Source organism: Penicillium arizonense, assembly GCF_001773325.1.
Source record: "Penicillium arizonense strain CBS 141311 chromosome Unknown PENARI_contig012, whole genome shotgun sequence".
In the NCBI taxonomy this organism is placed as follows: Eukaryota; Fungi; Ascomycota; class Eurotiomycetes; order Eurotiales; family Aspergillaceae; genus Penicillium; species Penicillium arizonense.
Genome location: NW_019173289.1, coordinates 773,075 through 786,030, shown reverse-complemented (window position 1 = coordinate 786,030; position 12,956 = coordinate 773,075). Strand labels below are relative to the sequence as shown.

General features: G+C 50.6%; 5 protein-coding genes across 5 annotated transcripts; 3 read left to right on the top strand and 2 right to left on the bottom strand.

Annotated features, from left to right (window-relative positions):
* Positions 1–203: 203 nt before the first annotated feature.
* PENARI_c012G08233 (uncharacterized protein) lies at positions 204–1,753 on the bottom strand (the record flags this gene model as incomplete). The annotated part of the gene is made up of 2 exons (XM_022632986.1): positions 204–1,016; positions 1,070–1,753. The coding sequence occupies 2 exons, from the start codon at positions 1,751–1,753 to the stop codon at positions 204–206; spliced, it is 1,497 nt and encodes a 498-aa protein (XP_022487317.1).
* Positions 1,754–4,705: 2,952 nt separating this feature from the next.
* PENARI_c012G06287 (putative GARP complex subunit Vps53) lies at positions 4,706–7,418 on the top strand (the record flags this gene model as incomplete). Its single annotated transcript, XM_022632931.1, has 3 exons — positions 4,706–4,778; positions 4,837–6,632; positions 6,687–7,418. 3 exons carry the CDS (start codon positions 4,706–4,708, stop codon positions 7,416–7,418), a joined length of 2,601 nt encoding a protein of 866 aa, XP_022487206.1.
* A 994-nt stretch (positions 7,419–8,412) lies between these two features.
* On the bottom strand, positions 8,413–9,469 carry PENARI_c012G02033 (60S ribosomal protein uL10; the record flags this gene model as incomplete). Its single annotated transcript, XM_022632828.1, has 3 exons — positions 8,413–9,110; positions 9,167–9,236; positions 9,296–9,469. 3 exons carry the CDS (start codon positions 9,467–9,469, stop codon positions 8,413–8,415), a joined length of 942 nt encoding a protein of 313 aa, XP_022487367.1.
* A 267-nt stretch (positions 9,470–9,736) lies between these two features.
* Positions 9,737–11,273, top strand: trm82 (putative tRNA methyltransferase; the record flags this gene model as incomplete). The annotated part of the gene is made up of 3 exons (XM_022632847.1): positions 9,737–10,143; positions 10,193–10,858; positions 10,910–11,273. The coding sequence occupies 3 exons, from the start codon at positions 9,737–9,739 to the stop codon at positions 11,271–11,273; spliced, it is 1,437 nt and encodes a 478-aa protein (XP_022487121.1).
* Positions 11,274–11,665: 392 nt separating this feature from the next.
* Positions 11,666–12,924, top strand: PENARI_c012G08147 (uroporphyrinogen decarboxylase HEM12; the record flags this gene model as incomplete). The annotated part of the gene is made up of 4 exons (XM_022632984.1): positions 11,666–11,720; positions 11,769–11,810; positions 11,879–12,802; positions 12,854–12,924. The coding sequence occupies 4 exons, from the start codon at positions 11,666–11,668 to the stop codon at positions 12,922–12,924; spliced, it is 1,092 nt and encodes a 363-aa protein (XP_022487358.1).
* Positions 12,925–12,956: the final 32 nt, after the last annotated feature.

Sequence of the window (12,956 nt, the reverse complement as noted above, 5' to 3'; positions counted from 1 at the left end):
GATTGCTTTTCCTTTTTACCGACAGTGATCTCTATACAATTTGTAATTAGAATGCTGATTTTCCCATTTTTTGATAGGGCATAGCATAAATTAGACGTACTTCTAAAAAATATAGATTGGGCTAGAAATCGAATGTCTGTACCATGTACTATATCTGTCTAATAGTGGCTATATCCCTTATTTTCTTCTACTAGAAACCATAACTAGATAGCAGGAGTAACGGCAAACCACTCCAAGAAAGCCTGGATCTTGGCATCCGAACCTGCAACGCCAATGTTTTCATAAGCAGCACCGACCTTGAAGGTAGTCTTGCCCACAACAGAGTTGGGTTTCCAGATGGCGGGCAGGGTGCCGTTGTTATACGAGTCCCCAGAGTTAGGGTCGCTGGTCTTGATAAAGTTGGCCCAGTAGCTGCTGAGCACGTTGGCGACGTAGAAGTCCTCGGAAGTGTAGTTGACACCAGCCTGAGCCCAGAGGTTACCAAGCGCATAGGGTATCTCGGAACCATGGGAAGCACTGCCGTCGTTGGGCGGGGCGTAGTTCCAGTAGTAAGTGTAGGTGGTGGCGCCCGAGGAGTTGCTGAAGCCATCCATGGCCTGCCAGCTGCTAACGGTGCTCTGGTCGCGGACAAGGGCGATCTGGGAGGTCGATGCCTGAGTATCATTATCGGCAGGGTAGACGGCAAGGAATGTTGCGTTCAAGTCGCCAGTGATTCCCTCGACGTAGGAGATGTAGTCATCAGTAGTAGTGGTGAAGGTATTGCTTACACCGTACTCGCCTGCGTTGTTGCCAGTAATGTAGGGCACCTTATTAGCAGCGCCGTGGCGAATGGAGGCAATGTATTTGTCGGGAATGGCATAGTAGTCGAGTACAGGCTTAACCTCCTGGTCTTCGGTGCCAGTGCTAGCGAGGATGGTCTCATATGAAAGAGCGCGAGCTTCGTCAACAGTGGTGACGTTAAGATCGGCGAGCGCGGCGGCACCAATCTCCAGCGCCTCATCCAGGGTGCGATCTCGCTGGTCATGACATCGTTGGGGGAGCGCACACCCGACTCAGAAATGGCGCCGACGATGCCAAGGCTGGTGGTCAGGTTGCTATTGACAATGTGGAAGGTGGCGGCAGAGCCAAAGGACTGGCCCATGACGGTGATGTGGTCCGGGTCACCACCAAAGGCGGCCATGTTGTCGTGCGCCCACTTGAGAGCGAGGTACTGGTCCAATACGCCCCAGTTGCCAGTGGCGTTGCTGCCGGTAACCTCGGGCAGGCTCGGGTCGGCGACGAAACCCAGCGCGCCATTGCGGTAGTTGTAGGTGACAAATACGATGCCTTTGCCGGCGACACCACCGCCGTTGAACTGGGCCTGGGGTGCGGCGGTGCCGTCGCCGTAGCTCCAGAAAGCAACGGGGAGCTTGTCGTCGGCCGAGGTGGCCGGGGTCCAGATGTTGACGGACAGGCAGTCCTCGCTCATGGGGTACGTCGAGATCTGCTGGTTCGAGGTAGGACAGATGGGGCCAAAGGTGGAGGCGTCCAGGGTGATGTTCCATGGCGCCACAGGCTGAGGAGGCGCGAAGCGGTTGGCACCGAACGGAATGCCGCCAAAGAAAGAGATGTTGGCCCAATTGTCGACATAGTCGGCCACAGAGCTGTTGAGGGCAGCAACGCCCTGCACCTTGCCCAGGCCTGGAATGTCGACAGGATATTTGTAGAGGGGAGACGCCGCCTGGGCTACCGTAAGGCAGCCAGCCAGCGGCATGTAAGTAGAATGAGAGCGCAAGGCGGTGCAGAACGTAGAGAGGTAAGGTGTCGAGAGTGTAAATGGACGGATGAGGGTTGGAAGAGAGCAGACTAAGGGCAGCAACCGGATGATGAATATATATACTAGGTTCGGCTCGCGCACGGCAAACGTACGCGGTCGATTAGATGAAGGGTGTATGGCATTGCCGAAGGACCGTTGTCTCTTGTCGAGCTTGGTCCATATGAGACGTGTACGGTAACCTTAGTGACGGTTAATCAAAGGTGACTGCGGCTGTTTCTGGCGCCTTTGCGAATCGGATTCACCCGGAGACTTTATAGAACCTATACACCCTACAATATATCTCTGATTCGCAGCCGGCTATCTGCATCATTGTTTGAGGAAACCGACCGATGTGGATCACAATGCCACCCGTGGTGTCTACAATGAGGATGTGGTCCCGGGCAGACGCTAGGGCCTAGTATATATACCGCTACAACATACAATCGGCGTTCCAATTGTTGTTATGATCTTTTGGCCGAGTGGCATAATGGGTAACGTGTGCGTGAGATTATACAACTTCGCACTGATCGCACGTTTCACTTCCCTTTGCTGATGGGTCGGCCCAATTTTCCTAAATAGTCAGTAAAGACTGTATCTCCCAGCCAAGAAGATCTGCAAGTCCAGCCAAGCAAGAGTTGAATGAATAGTGTATCTCAGGAAGGTACCGGAAATTTCCTCAAGATGGTAATTATCTCCAGCGTGTCCGGGCGTTACCCGTGTTGAGAATCTCTTTGGATAATCCAACCACGCGGTACGTCAGCTTGCCCCTGGAAGGAGGAAGTGATGTCTTGTTGAGCAAAGGGGATTTAGTGGGATATCCTGAAACGCAAATATCCTCCAATAACCTAGCCGGAGACTGAAACCGACAATTTATCTCACATTGCACGGCCTGAGGGTGTGGTCTTCCATGAATAGTAAAAGTGAATATATCTTGTCTTGTAGTAGCCCTTACAATTTGCACAGAAATCATGACGACGCAGTCGTTGTTGTTATTGCAGATACAAGTTTCCAATTTGCATGTGGGAAAAATAGCTGTTTAGGGAATCTTACTGTTCATGCTGTAGACAGACCATGAGAGTTGTTCAACGACCTTGGTCAGATGTTTAAATTAATCCCTATGGAGTAAGTTGATGACGGAGAAAGCGCGGAAAGCGCGGCCCTTTTTGACTGTCTACTGGCTCGTTCCTGGGAAGACCTTTACCCTTCTCATTAGTAGGGCATGTTTCCACCCCTCAAATGGAAACCCAAAGCTCTAGTGGGAAGCTTCTTTTCTGTCGTAAACGTGCATAAACCTTAACAGACCCAATCTGTTAAAGGTCTTCAGAAAGAAATCTGATTGAACGCTCCTAGGAGCACAAAATCTAGTGAGTCATGGCAACACGTCTGAAAGCCTGTCACTCACACAGATATGTTCCTAATTCGTCTTTCCCGAAACGTTTACATATATTTAGTCCCCTAACTAGTAGTACCGATCTATAACATCCTTCTCTCACGCGTAACTGTAGTGGCTCCTGGGAATTAATGTGTCGTGAGCATCAGGCTCCTAGGAGTTCGTGTGAAGCTTAAACTTTCCCAGGAAAAAGAAGAAAAAACGTCCCTGTTCCTAGGATACTCCGGGCGAGCCCTTAGATATGTGACATCCACTTCTGAAAAGCCAGAATAGCCCTCGGAAGCAAGGTTCACTAGGATAGTTTTATGAGTCGATATTTATTAGATGGCCCTCTTTAAGTGAAATCTCATGATTTATAATAGGCCAAAAGCAATATAAGCCGCAACGGCACCATACGATAATGGTATCATACAGAATTATACCTGTTCCATGTATCTCAGAAATTACAGGAGTAGCTGTGCAGGTGGAACACAAATTCTGTAAAATTCCTTACGTCGGTAAATAATGAGCAATTGTATCGAATACGAGCTTAGAATACCCCTGACTAAGCTATCGAAATGATCGGACTACAGGGTCTTAAGTCGTGATTGCACTTTCTCAAATTCAATTTTCTAAGGCCTAATGTGTCTTCAGAGAAAACCCAAGTATGTGGAAGTAGGTTGTCACGCCTTGTCCATATATCCACCGTTTTGCTGTTCTAGGAATATTCGTTATTGTAGTAATTCAAAGAAGGTCGGATGCTCATTCTGAGGTGATACAAGATGAAGTCTAGCTAGTTTCCGTGTGGTAGTCCCTGCTTATTCCTTCCTATAGATAGTGTAGGAATAAATTTCGATGATACGGCTTAGGTCCTGGTCTTCACGAGCCTCAAATCACAACAATTACTAAACCTGTTATTTGTAGTCTAATAGCATCGACCTAGCAAACATAGGCAATATAATAAGATAATTAGCGGGTATCTTGGTAGCCTGTAAGGCTATTATCTGGGTCTGTAATATAAATCTGGCCCCCACTATGCATTTGCCTTTCAGTTGGAAGCGAAACAACCAAGATCGCCGCCACATTGATGACACCAGCCCTTCGTTGAGGGACAACGGTCAAGAGTTCTGGGTGGACGACTGCATATGGATGGGGCTAGCGTGGTGCATTTTATTGAGGTTGGCTGACTTAGCTGGGCGCTTAGTGAGTGGATCAGGTTGCTCACGTGATGTTGAGTGCTCACTAACTTAGCTCACTAACTTATGTCAGTGGGTTTATGTAATACTAGGTGAGCGGAGCGTGCTCAGTTTTACTGAGTGAGCCAAAAGCGGCAAGAGGTGAGCGCTAAACCGAAAAGGGAAAGCTGAGACGTGGTAGTGGAAATCCGCTATCATAGGCACAATGTAGGGTTGCGTAAGATGCCAAGCTGGTGCGCTAGAGCCATGCGGGTCGCGAATCACCTCCGCCATTCCACCTCTTTCACGCATTCCGCCTAAACTGTCTCGAGGCTAAGGGCGGGATGATTCTTGCGAGCTGATGGAATGACTGCGATTACTGCCCCAACTACCGGCCACATGCCGCCAGACGAGGAACACCTCAATGCCTTGGATGCAGGTGCGGAACAATTGGCCTCTCGTGCTCGTCGTGCATGCTAACGCCAAGGCAATAACAGTGGACTACGATCCGATTGAACACTTGAATGCCGTTTTCTCCCATCCTTCCACCCTCTCCTCCGTCTCTCAGATCTCCGACGCCCTGCACCAATGCGAAGATGAACTTGACGATGACATCGCCACCCTCGTGGAGGAGCAGGTTACCTCCAATGCCGATAGCGTGGAACGGATACAGGCAGCCAAGGCCGATCTGTCGGAGCTATTCAAGAAAATCGACGATGTCCGGGAACGCGCATTGAAGACCGAGCAGGCAATCACCGACATGACGGCGGACATCAAGCAGCTGGACAATGCGAAGAAGAACCTGACACTCTCTATGACGGCGCTGAAGCGATTGCAAATGTTGACTACAGCATACGACCAGCTCCAGGCTCTCAGCCGGACGCGACAATACGGGGATTGTGCACAGCTACTCCAAGCCGTGATCCAGTTAATGGCCCACTTCAAGTCATACCGCTCCATCGACCAAATTGCCATGCTGAGCCGGAATGTGGCAGATATACAACGTGATCTTCAGGAGCAGGTCTGTGAGGACTTCGAGATTGCCTTTGCAAAGGGTGAAGTAGGCCCCAAGCGGGCGATGCTCGCGGAGGCGTGTCTGGTCGCAGATGCCCTCGGTGATCATGCACGGTCTCGTCTGGTGACTTGGTACTGCAATACACAGCTCCGTGAGTACCGGCAGGTCTTCCGAAATAACGAAGAGGCTGGATCCTTGGATAACATCTCACGCCGGTACTCGTGGTTCCGGCGCATATTGAAGATTTATGATGAAGAGAATGCGGCCATCTTCCCGACTTCGTGGCGGGTCGATGAGATCTTGGCCAATGTCTTTTGTGAAGGCACACGGGATGACTTCAAGGGCATCTTGTCTCGGTCTGTGCGCAGTGGACAGAATATTGATGTCAACTTGCTGCTTTCTTGTTTGCAAGAGACACTCGACTTTGAACATTCTCTCGAGCGCCGCTTTGCCCCTGCATCGCGTGCATCTACTGATACCTTTACTTCAACTGAACCGCCTGTGTTTAGCCAGTCTATCTCCGAAGCCTTTGAGCCATACCTCAGTGTTTGGGTCGAGGCCCAGGATAAACAGCTCGCAGCGCTGCTCCCTAAGTACCGGCAACAACCCCTTAAAGTTCCGGACGAAGAATTCAACTCGCACATTGTTATTTCATCCTCGACTGAACTTTTCACATTCTACCGGCATGCTTTGCAACAGTGCGCCAAGCTCTCAACTGGAGGCAGCCTGGCGGAGCTTGCAAAGGTATTTGCTAAATACCTGGATCAGTATGCCCAGCAGGTCCTTCTCAACTATATAAGTGAGCGACCAACAGGACACACACCATCTCGAGTGCCCACGATAGAAGAGCTGGTGTCGGTTTTGAACACCGCCGATTACTGCTACACAACTTGCAACCAGCTGGAAGAGAAGATCAGGGGCAGGTTGGACGAGAATCTGAAGCAATCTGTGGATTTGCAAAGCCAAGCGGATTCATTCATGGGTATTGCGTCCGCTGCTGTACGGGGTCTGGTGCGAAAAGTCGAGGTCGAGCTTGAACCATCCTGGCGAGAGATGCGTAACACGCCGTGGGCCAAGATCGAGGCTGTCAGCGATCAGAGCTCTTATGTGGGTGAAATGCTTTCTCACACGAAAGATAAAGCATCAGAGATTCTCCAGCTATTGCACAAGCAGCAATATGCGCGTGCTTTCTCTGACCATTTGGTGGAGCTCATGTCGAGTCAGTTTATCAGCAATGTTTTCCAATGCAGACCTGTATCGGAAACTGGCGCTGAACAGGTACGACGATCACCCCGTCCATTATATCTTTCATCTTACTTACTCAACCTCCAGATGCTCCTCGACTCCTATACACTCAAGAGCGGCCTTTCATCCCTTCTCCCGGCCCCCGCCCCAGCCGGCTTCGTCAAGCGCGTAAACACAAGCTTCTTCAAGATCGAAACCCTCCTCAAAACACTCCAGGTCCGCCCATCACCACCAGAAGCTCTAGTCCAAGCATACCTAATCCACATCGCGGACCGCAACAACAACAACTTCCGCAAAATCCTCGATCTCAAAGGCATCCGCAGCCGCCAAGAACAAAACCACCTCGTCGAGCTATTCCAGCTCCACCGCGCCTCAGACCGCTACGCCTCAAGCCTCCAGCCAAACAACCCCATCCTTGCCGCCCTCCAAGGCCCCACAGCCACCGGCACGACCTCCGTATCTCAAGGCCTAGGACTCGGCAGCGCCACCTCAGCCATGCCATCACGTTTCGATGCCTCCATGCTCGGCTCTGCAATCATCTCGGCTGCAAAGGATGGCGTCGACCGTTTCGGGAACCCAAGTCTGACGACCCTCGGCGCTGCAGGACCCCCCGCGTCTGGATCGGGCATCACCAGTCCATCGGGGACGTCATCTCCTGCTCCGACTGGATCCATACTCCAGCCTAATAACGTGCAGACATCGGAAGGTACAGCTGCGGGTAATCTCAATGAGAACCTGAAGAATATTGGCAAATTCTTCCGTCGTGATCTAGGTGGATTTGGTGGGAGGTTTGGACGGAATACAGAAGATGGAGCATAGCGGTGTGCTCCTATTTGATTATTCTTTTTATACACTCTATTTTTGATGGAGCATGGATACCACATGTCGTGATTAGAAGGTACATAGCTTATATCCAGGCGTCGTATCTCTAATTAATGTCTGATGTTTGTACTTGACATTTGTATACCATTTGGACAAACTGCTATTTTAGGCCAACTAGCCCTTGATTCTATCTCTCTCGTGCATCGTTGGCGATGGCTGCCAACGTAGCCAGACGTAAGCAGCAAGCTAGAGATGCCGAGGAAGACAACAAGACAGGCCCACGATGCAACCGAAGGTGCTTCATCCAATAACGGCGTTGAGTCCAAGGGATGGACAGCACTGTCTCGCAACATGAGCTTAGAACTTAGGCCTGATCTAAGATAGCAATTGCGAGTCAGGTTTAAACTACTAGCAACAGGATGATCACAAAGTTTGAAAGAGATTGTAACTGAAAAATTTCATTGAGTGTTGAAAATCAATTAAGATAACAACACAAGCGAACAGACGTTCTAATGGTATCATCCAGCTACAGAATTGCCTACGAGACATCGGCCTACTGTTGCAAGGCGAGGATCTGTAATCTTATCACAAGTTAGCAATTGTTTGCAAATTGAGTGCAAGTCAAAATGAGAGGCAAAAGCAATGTGTGAAGGTATGGCGTCATCAAAAAATTAGAGTGTTGTTGTTGCGTGTTTTTAATCTTCAAAGCGCCCCGGAGAGGGGCATGATGCTCGGGGTTAAAAATGTATAATCATCCGCCAGGGTGACATTGTAACAAGGTGTGTGTGGGGGAAGCAAGAGTAGCAAATAAGAAGAATGTAGTAACTCACCAATTCAGTGGAAACGACAATGGAGCGCGGCTACGTTCCATTATACAAGTCCTAGGTTTCCGAAGAAAATCCATTGCCAAGGCATCATGTTTCATTGCCAGGGGCTTTTTCAAGCTCTGGTTCAAGTAAATCTAATACATGGCATTGTCCCGTGGAGGCGCTTAGTCGAAGAGACCGAAGCCCATGTCCTCATCGGACTCCTCCTCATCCTCAGCGGGAGCGGCGGCAGCGGGGGCGTCACCACCGGAGGTGGCAGCGGCAGCGGCAGCGGGAGCAGCAGAGGCGTAAGCATCGGGGTTAGCGATGCGGTCCTTGAGCTCATCAATCTCGGGCCAGCTGTAGGCGGTCTCGACGGCGACAGCGAGGACCTTCTTGTAGCCGTTGATGAGAGAGTGCATGGTGGCAGGGATGGTGGGGTAGTTGGCAGCCAGGGAGATGGCAGTGATGGTCTGAATGGCCTGGGTGAAGGTCTTCAGGAGCTGCTCATCAGTGATGTCGAGGACATCGGCACCGAAGCACTGGCCGTTGTCGTAGACCTGCTGAATGGTCATACCGTAGGTGAAGGGGGAGATGTTCAGCAGGTTAAGGAGGGTAGCCTCGGAGGCACCGACCTTGTTGCCGGCCTCAACGAGCTTGAGGTCGGAGACAATTTCGATGGTACCACGGGCAATCTTGGTGGGGACACCAAGAGCCTGGAAGAACGCGGTCTTACCGGGTTCCATACCGGTGTTACCACCGGGGATCCAGACGTCACCGGGAGCGATGGCACCGGCACGAGCGGGAGCAGCGACACGGTTGGCCAGGATCTTCTCCTTGATGGCCTTAAGGTCGGCGTTGGTGAAGATGAAACCAACGTTGCCTGGGATGTTCATATTAGCCAATTGGTTACATGCGACAAGGAGAAATAGTACACACCCCTAACGTGAGGCAGGAGACGCTCGAACTCGGGGTTCTCGGCGACGAAGCCCTTGAGAGCACGACGAACCTAAAATCAGAGCGGTCAGCGAGGGGTTCAAGGCAGGTATTGTCAATTGGTAGACATACCATGGTGTTCTTTCCCATCAGGACAACACCCTCTCCACGGAGGGAGATACGGATCTCGTGCATCTGCTGAGAGCTGACATTGTCGACACCGACAATGAAGACGGTGCGGTACTCATCGAGAAGCTGCTTGAGCTTCTCGAAGTAAGCGGTCTTGGTAGCAGACTTGCCCCCCATTTCTCCTTAATTTCGCTGAAGATAGGTTGTTTAAGGACAAGGTCGTTGTTGTGGTTGATGAAGAAGAGAAATGGTTTAGTGCGATTTCGGGAAAACTTTTTGGTGCGTTCGCTAGTGGGTCACGTGATGTAAAAAGTAGACCCGCCCATATGGACTTGACGAGAGACGACGGACCTCGATTGCCATTGCGATTTGAGTCTATTCTGCGCATTCGGGATTTATCTGGAGCTGAATTGCTATCCCTTCAGCCGGATCGCCCATTTCAACATGCCTTCTCTCCGGCACCCGTTTCAGTGTCTGCGATATGTCGCAAGAGAATCGGCAGGCCAGTCTGATTTGCTAATTGCTACTGCTGGTGCAAAGGTCTATTCATACTCTGCTTCTACTGGCGACTGCCTAGATGTCTTTCCGAGTGCGGATGAATCGATCGTGTCGGACGATCTCAACAGTCCCCCGGGCAAGAGACGCAAGTTATCTTCGCCCTCCGAGCAGAAGGATGAGCAATCCGAGTCCGCAGGCAAGCAGTCAAAGGAAGATGTCAAGCTCACTTGGTCGAGTATTCCCCTCCTCATTGTGGCCCAAGGCAAATATGTAATTTTCCTTACCGCCGAGGACAAATGTATTCGAGTCTACAGCCTAAAAGACAATGGGCAGTTCGTAAAGGAGAGTGTCCGGTAAGTGCCCCTTTATCCATTTCAAGCTCACCAAGCTCATTACATATAGAACAATGCCAAAGCGGCCAAGTGTGTTGGCTCTGACACCTAATGAGAATGACATCCTGTGCGCCGACAAGTTCGGCGATGTGTACATTATCCCGGTGATTCCCAGCGCAGAGTACAAGAGAGTCGTGGCCGAAGAGAAGGAATATGCTCCATCTGCCACGAATCTCACTGTGCACACGAAGCGCAACCTGGAATCCTTGGAACAGCAGATGAGACAGGCTGCATTGAAGAAGAAGGCTTCAGCAGAGGCTACCGCACTCAACTTCGAGCATCAGGCCATTATTGGTCATGTTTCGATGCTGACAGACATGGTCTCTGTGACCCGGCCTGCAGATTCAACCATCAGTCACCCACGGAATTACATCCTCACTGCGGATCGTGATGAGCATATCCGTGTATCCCGTGGTCACCCCCAAGCTCATGTCATTGAGCAATACTGCTTTGGTCACACTTCTTTCATTAGCAAGCTTTGCATTCCTTCCTGGGCACCAAATGTTCTCATCTCAGGTGGTGGCGACAAGCATTTGCTTGTGTGGAATTGGGTTGAGGGGCAGGTCTTGCAGAAGGTCCCTCTGTCTGAGTCAGAAACAGATATCACGGTTTCTGGAATCTGGGCTGTCTCCGATAATGCCGATGGCCTGAAGAGTATCTTTGTTGCTTTTGAAGGGTACGTACCACTGGAGTCGGTGATCATTATCAACACTAATACTGGAAGCAGATCTTCGCAACTTCTTTGCTACGCTCTCGAAAACGATAACACGCTAAAGCAACAAGAGACCCTACAACTTTCAGGCAACGTCATTGACCTGGTTTCGATCGGTTCCAAGGACACCATTGCTGTCTCCGTGGACAACCTGCGGGAACCTAACTCGACCAGTGTTTGGCGATCATCTCCCCAGGCTCTTCTGGAAACCTTTCGGGTTGAGGCTGGAAAATGGGTCCCTGCCGAGGACTCTATTGTTTCCAGTATCAACACTGATAGCAGCACACTTGTTCACACGGAACTGGACGAGAAGACCACCAAATCGCTCAACGAGCAATTGTATGGTTTGTCCGTTCTCCGGAAGAATGGGTGGAATTAAAAGTAGGCATGTCTTTTATGTACATTTAGCAAATATTTTAGATATCTCCAAACTCGCATGAGACTATGAAGCAATCTATGTTTTAACTGGCAAAAAGTATGAAAGAGTATAGAAGATATGCTGATTCTTGACGGTATATATATGCGGGGACGTAGGTCTACCCAGATTTGGATTTTTCGAGCAGCAAGCATTCATTCAAATTTTGGATATTTTAACTAATTGAATTAATTTGGACAGTTAAAGGAAAACAATATTACCATATTCGACTTTGGCAGCTTTCTAGACAGATGCGCAACTTATAAAACCTCCGAGGTCCCGATCCGATCGCGGGCCTGCGGTACCCGGAGAACTTGGAAGTCCACTTCTCCTCCTTCATCCCACCACATCACACAATGCAGGAACAATTTGAGCCACTTAAGAACGATTTGCTGCTGAGGGCTGCTCGGGGTATGTAGACCTTGATTTTTTCGAGTTGAGCGGAGCTGACAATCGCAGGCGAGAAGGTGGAGCGTCCTCCGATTTGGGTTATGCGACAGGGTTAGTTATTCCTACCATGCAGATCACGACCTAGAACAATTAACTGACCTTGATTCTCTCTCAAACAGCTGGTCGCTACCTTCCCGAGTATCATGAAGCAAAGGGCGGCCGTGATTTCTTCGAATGCTGCCGCACACCCGAGATCGCATCGACCCTAACTCTCCAGCCCATCGAACGTTATGAAGGCCTCATCGACGCCGCAATCATCTTCTCCGATATCCTGGTCATCCCACAGGCCATGGGAATGGTCGTAGAGATGTTGGACAAGAAGGGACCCCATTTCCCAGAGCCCCTCCAGTCGCCAGAGGACGGGCAATACGCCAAGGTGATGGAGAAGGAAGTGGACGTGAAGACAGAGCTGGACTACGTCTACAAGGCAATTTCACTCACACGCTTTAAGCTGAAGGGTCGCGTGCCCCTCATTGGCTTCTGTGGTGCGCCGTGGACGCTGCTGTGCTACATGGTCGAAGGCGGTGGCAGCAAGCTCTTCGTGCAGTCCAAGAAGTGGGTGTACAAGTACCCGAAGGAGGCACAGGCCCTGCTGCAGAAGATTGCCGAGATCTGTGTGGAATACCTTGCCCTCCAGGTCGCTGCTGGTGCGCAGTTGGTGCAGGTCTTTGACTCGTGGGCTGGCGAGCTGTCTCCCACTTCGTTTGCTTCCTTCTCGCTTCCTTACCTGCGCCACATTTCCGCCAACCTGCCCAAGCGGCTGCAGGAGATGGGCTTGGAGCCTGTTCCCATGACGGTTTTCGCCAAGGGCGCTTGGTATGCTCTGGACGACCTTTGCCAATCGGGTTACAATGTTGTTGGCCTGGACTGGCTGCACGATGCTGGTGAGGCTATGCGCATTGCTAATGGCCGTGTTACCATCCAGGGTAATGCGGACCCCGGCATGCTGTACGGTGGTCGCCCGGCTATTACCGAGACTGTCGAGCATATGGTGAAGGGATTCAAGAAGGGCAAGCAGGGATGGATCTGTAACCTGGGTCACGGTAAGTTGAGCCTCATATTAGGGCTTAATATCAAGCTAATTGGTCATGTAGGTGTTACGCCCTTTGTCGACCCCGAGCATCTCAAGTTCTTCTTCGAGGAGGTCCACCGGTTGACCGTATAATTGGACATGACCAAGAGCTTAAAAGTGGTCGG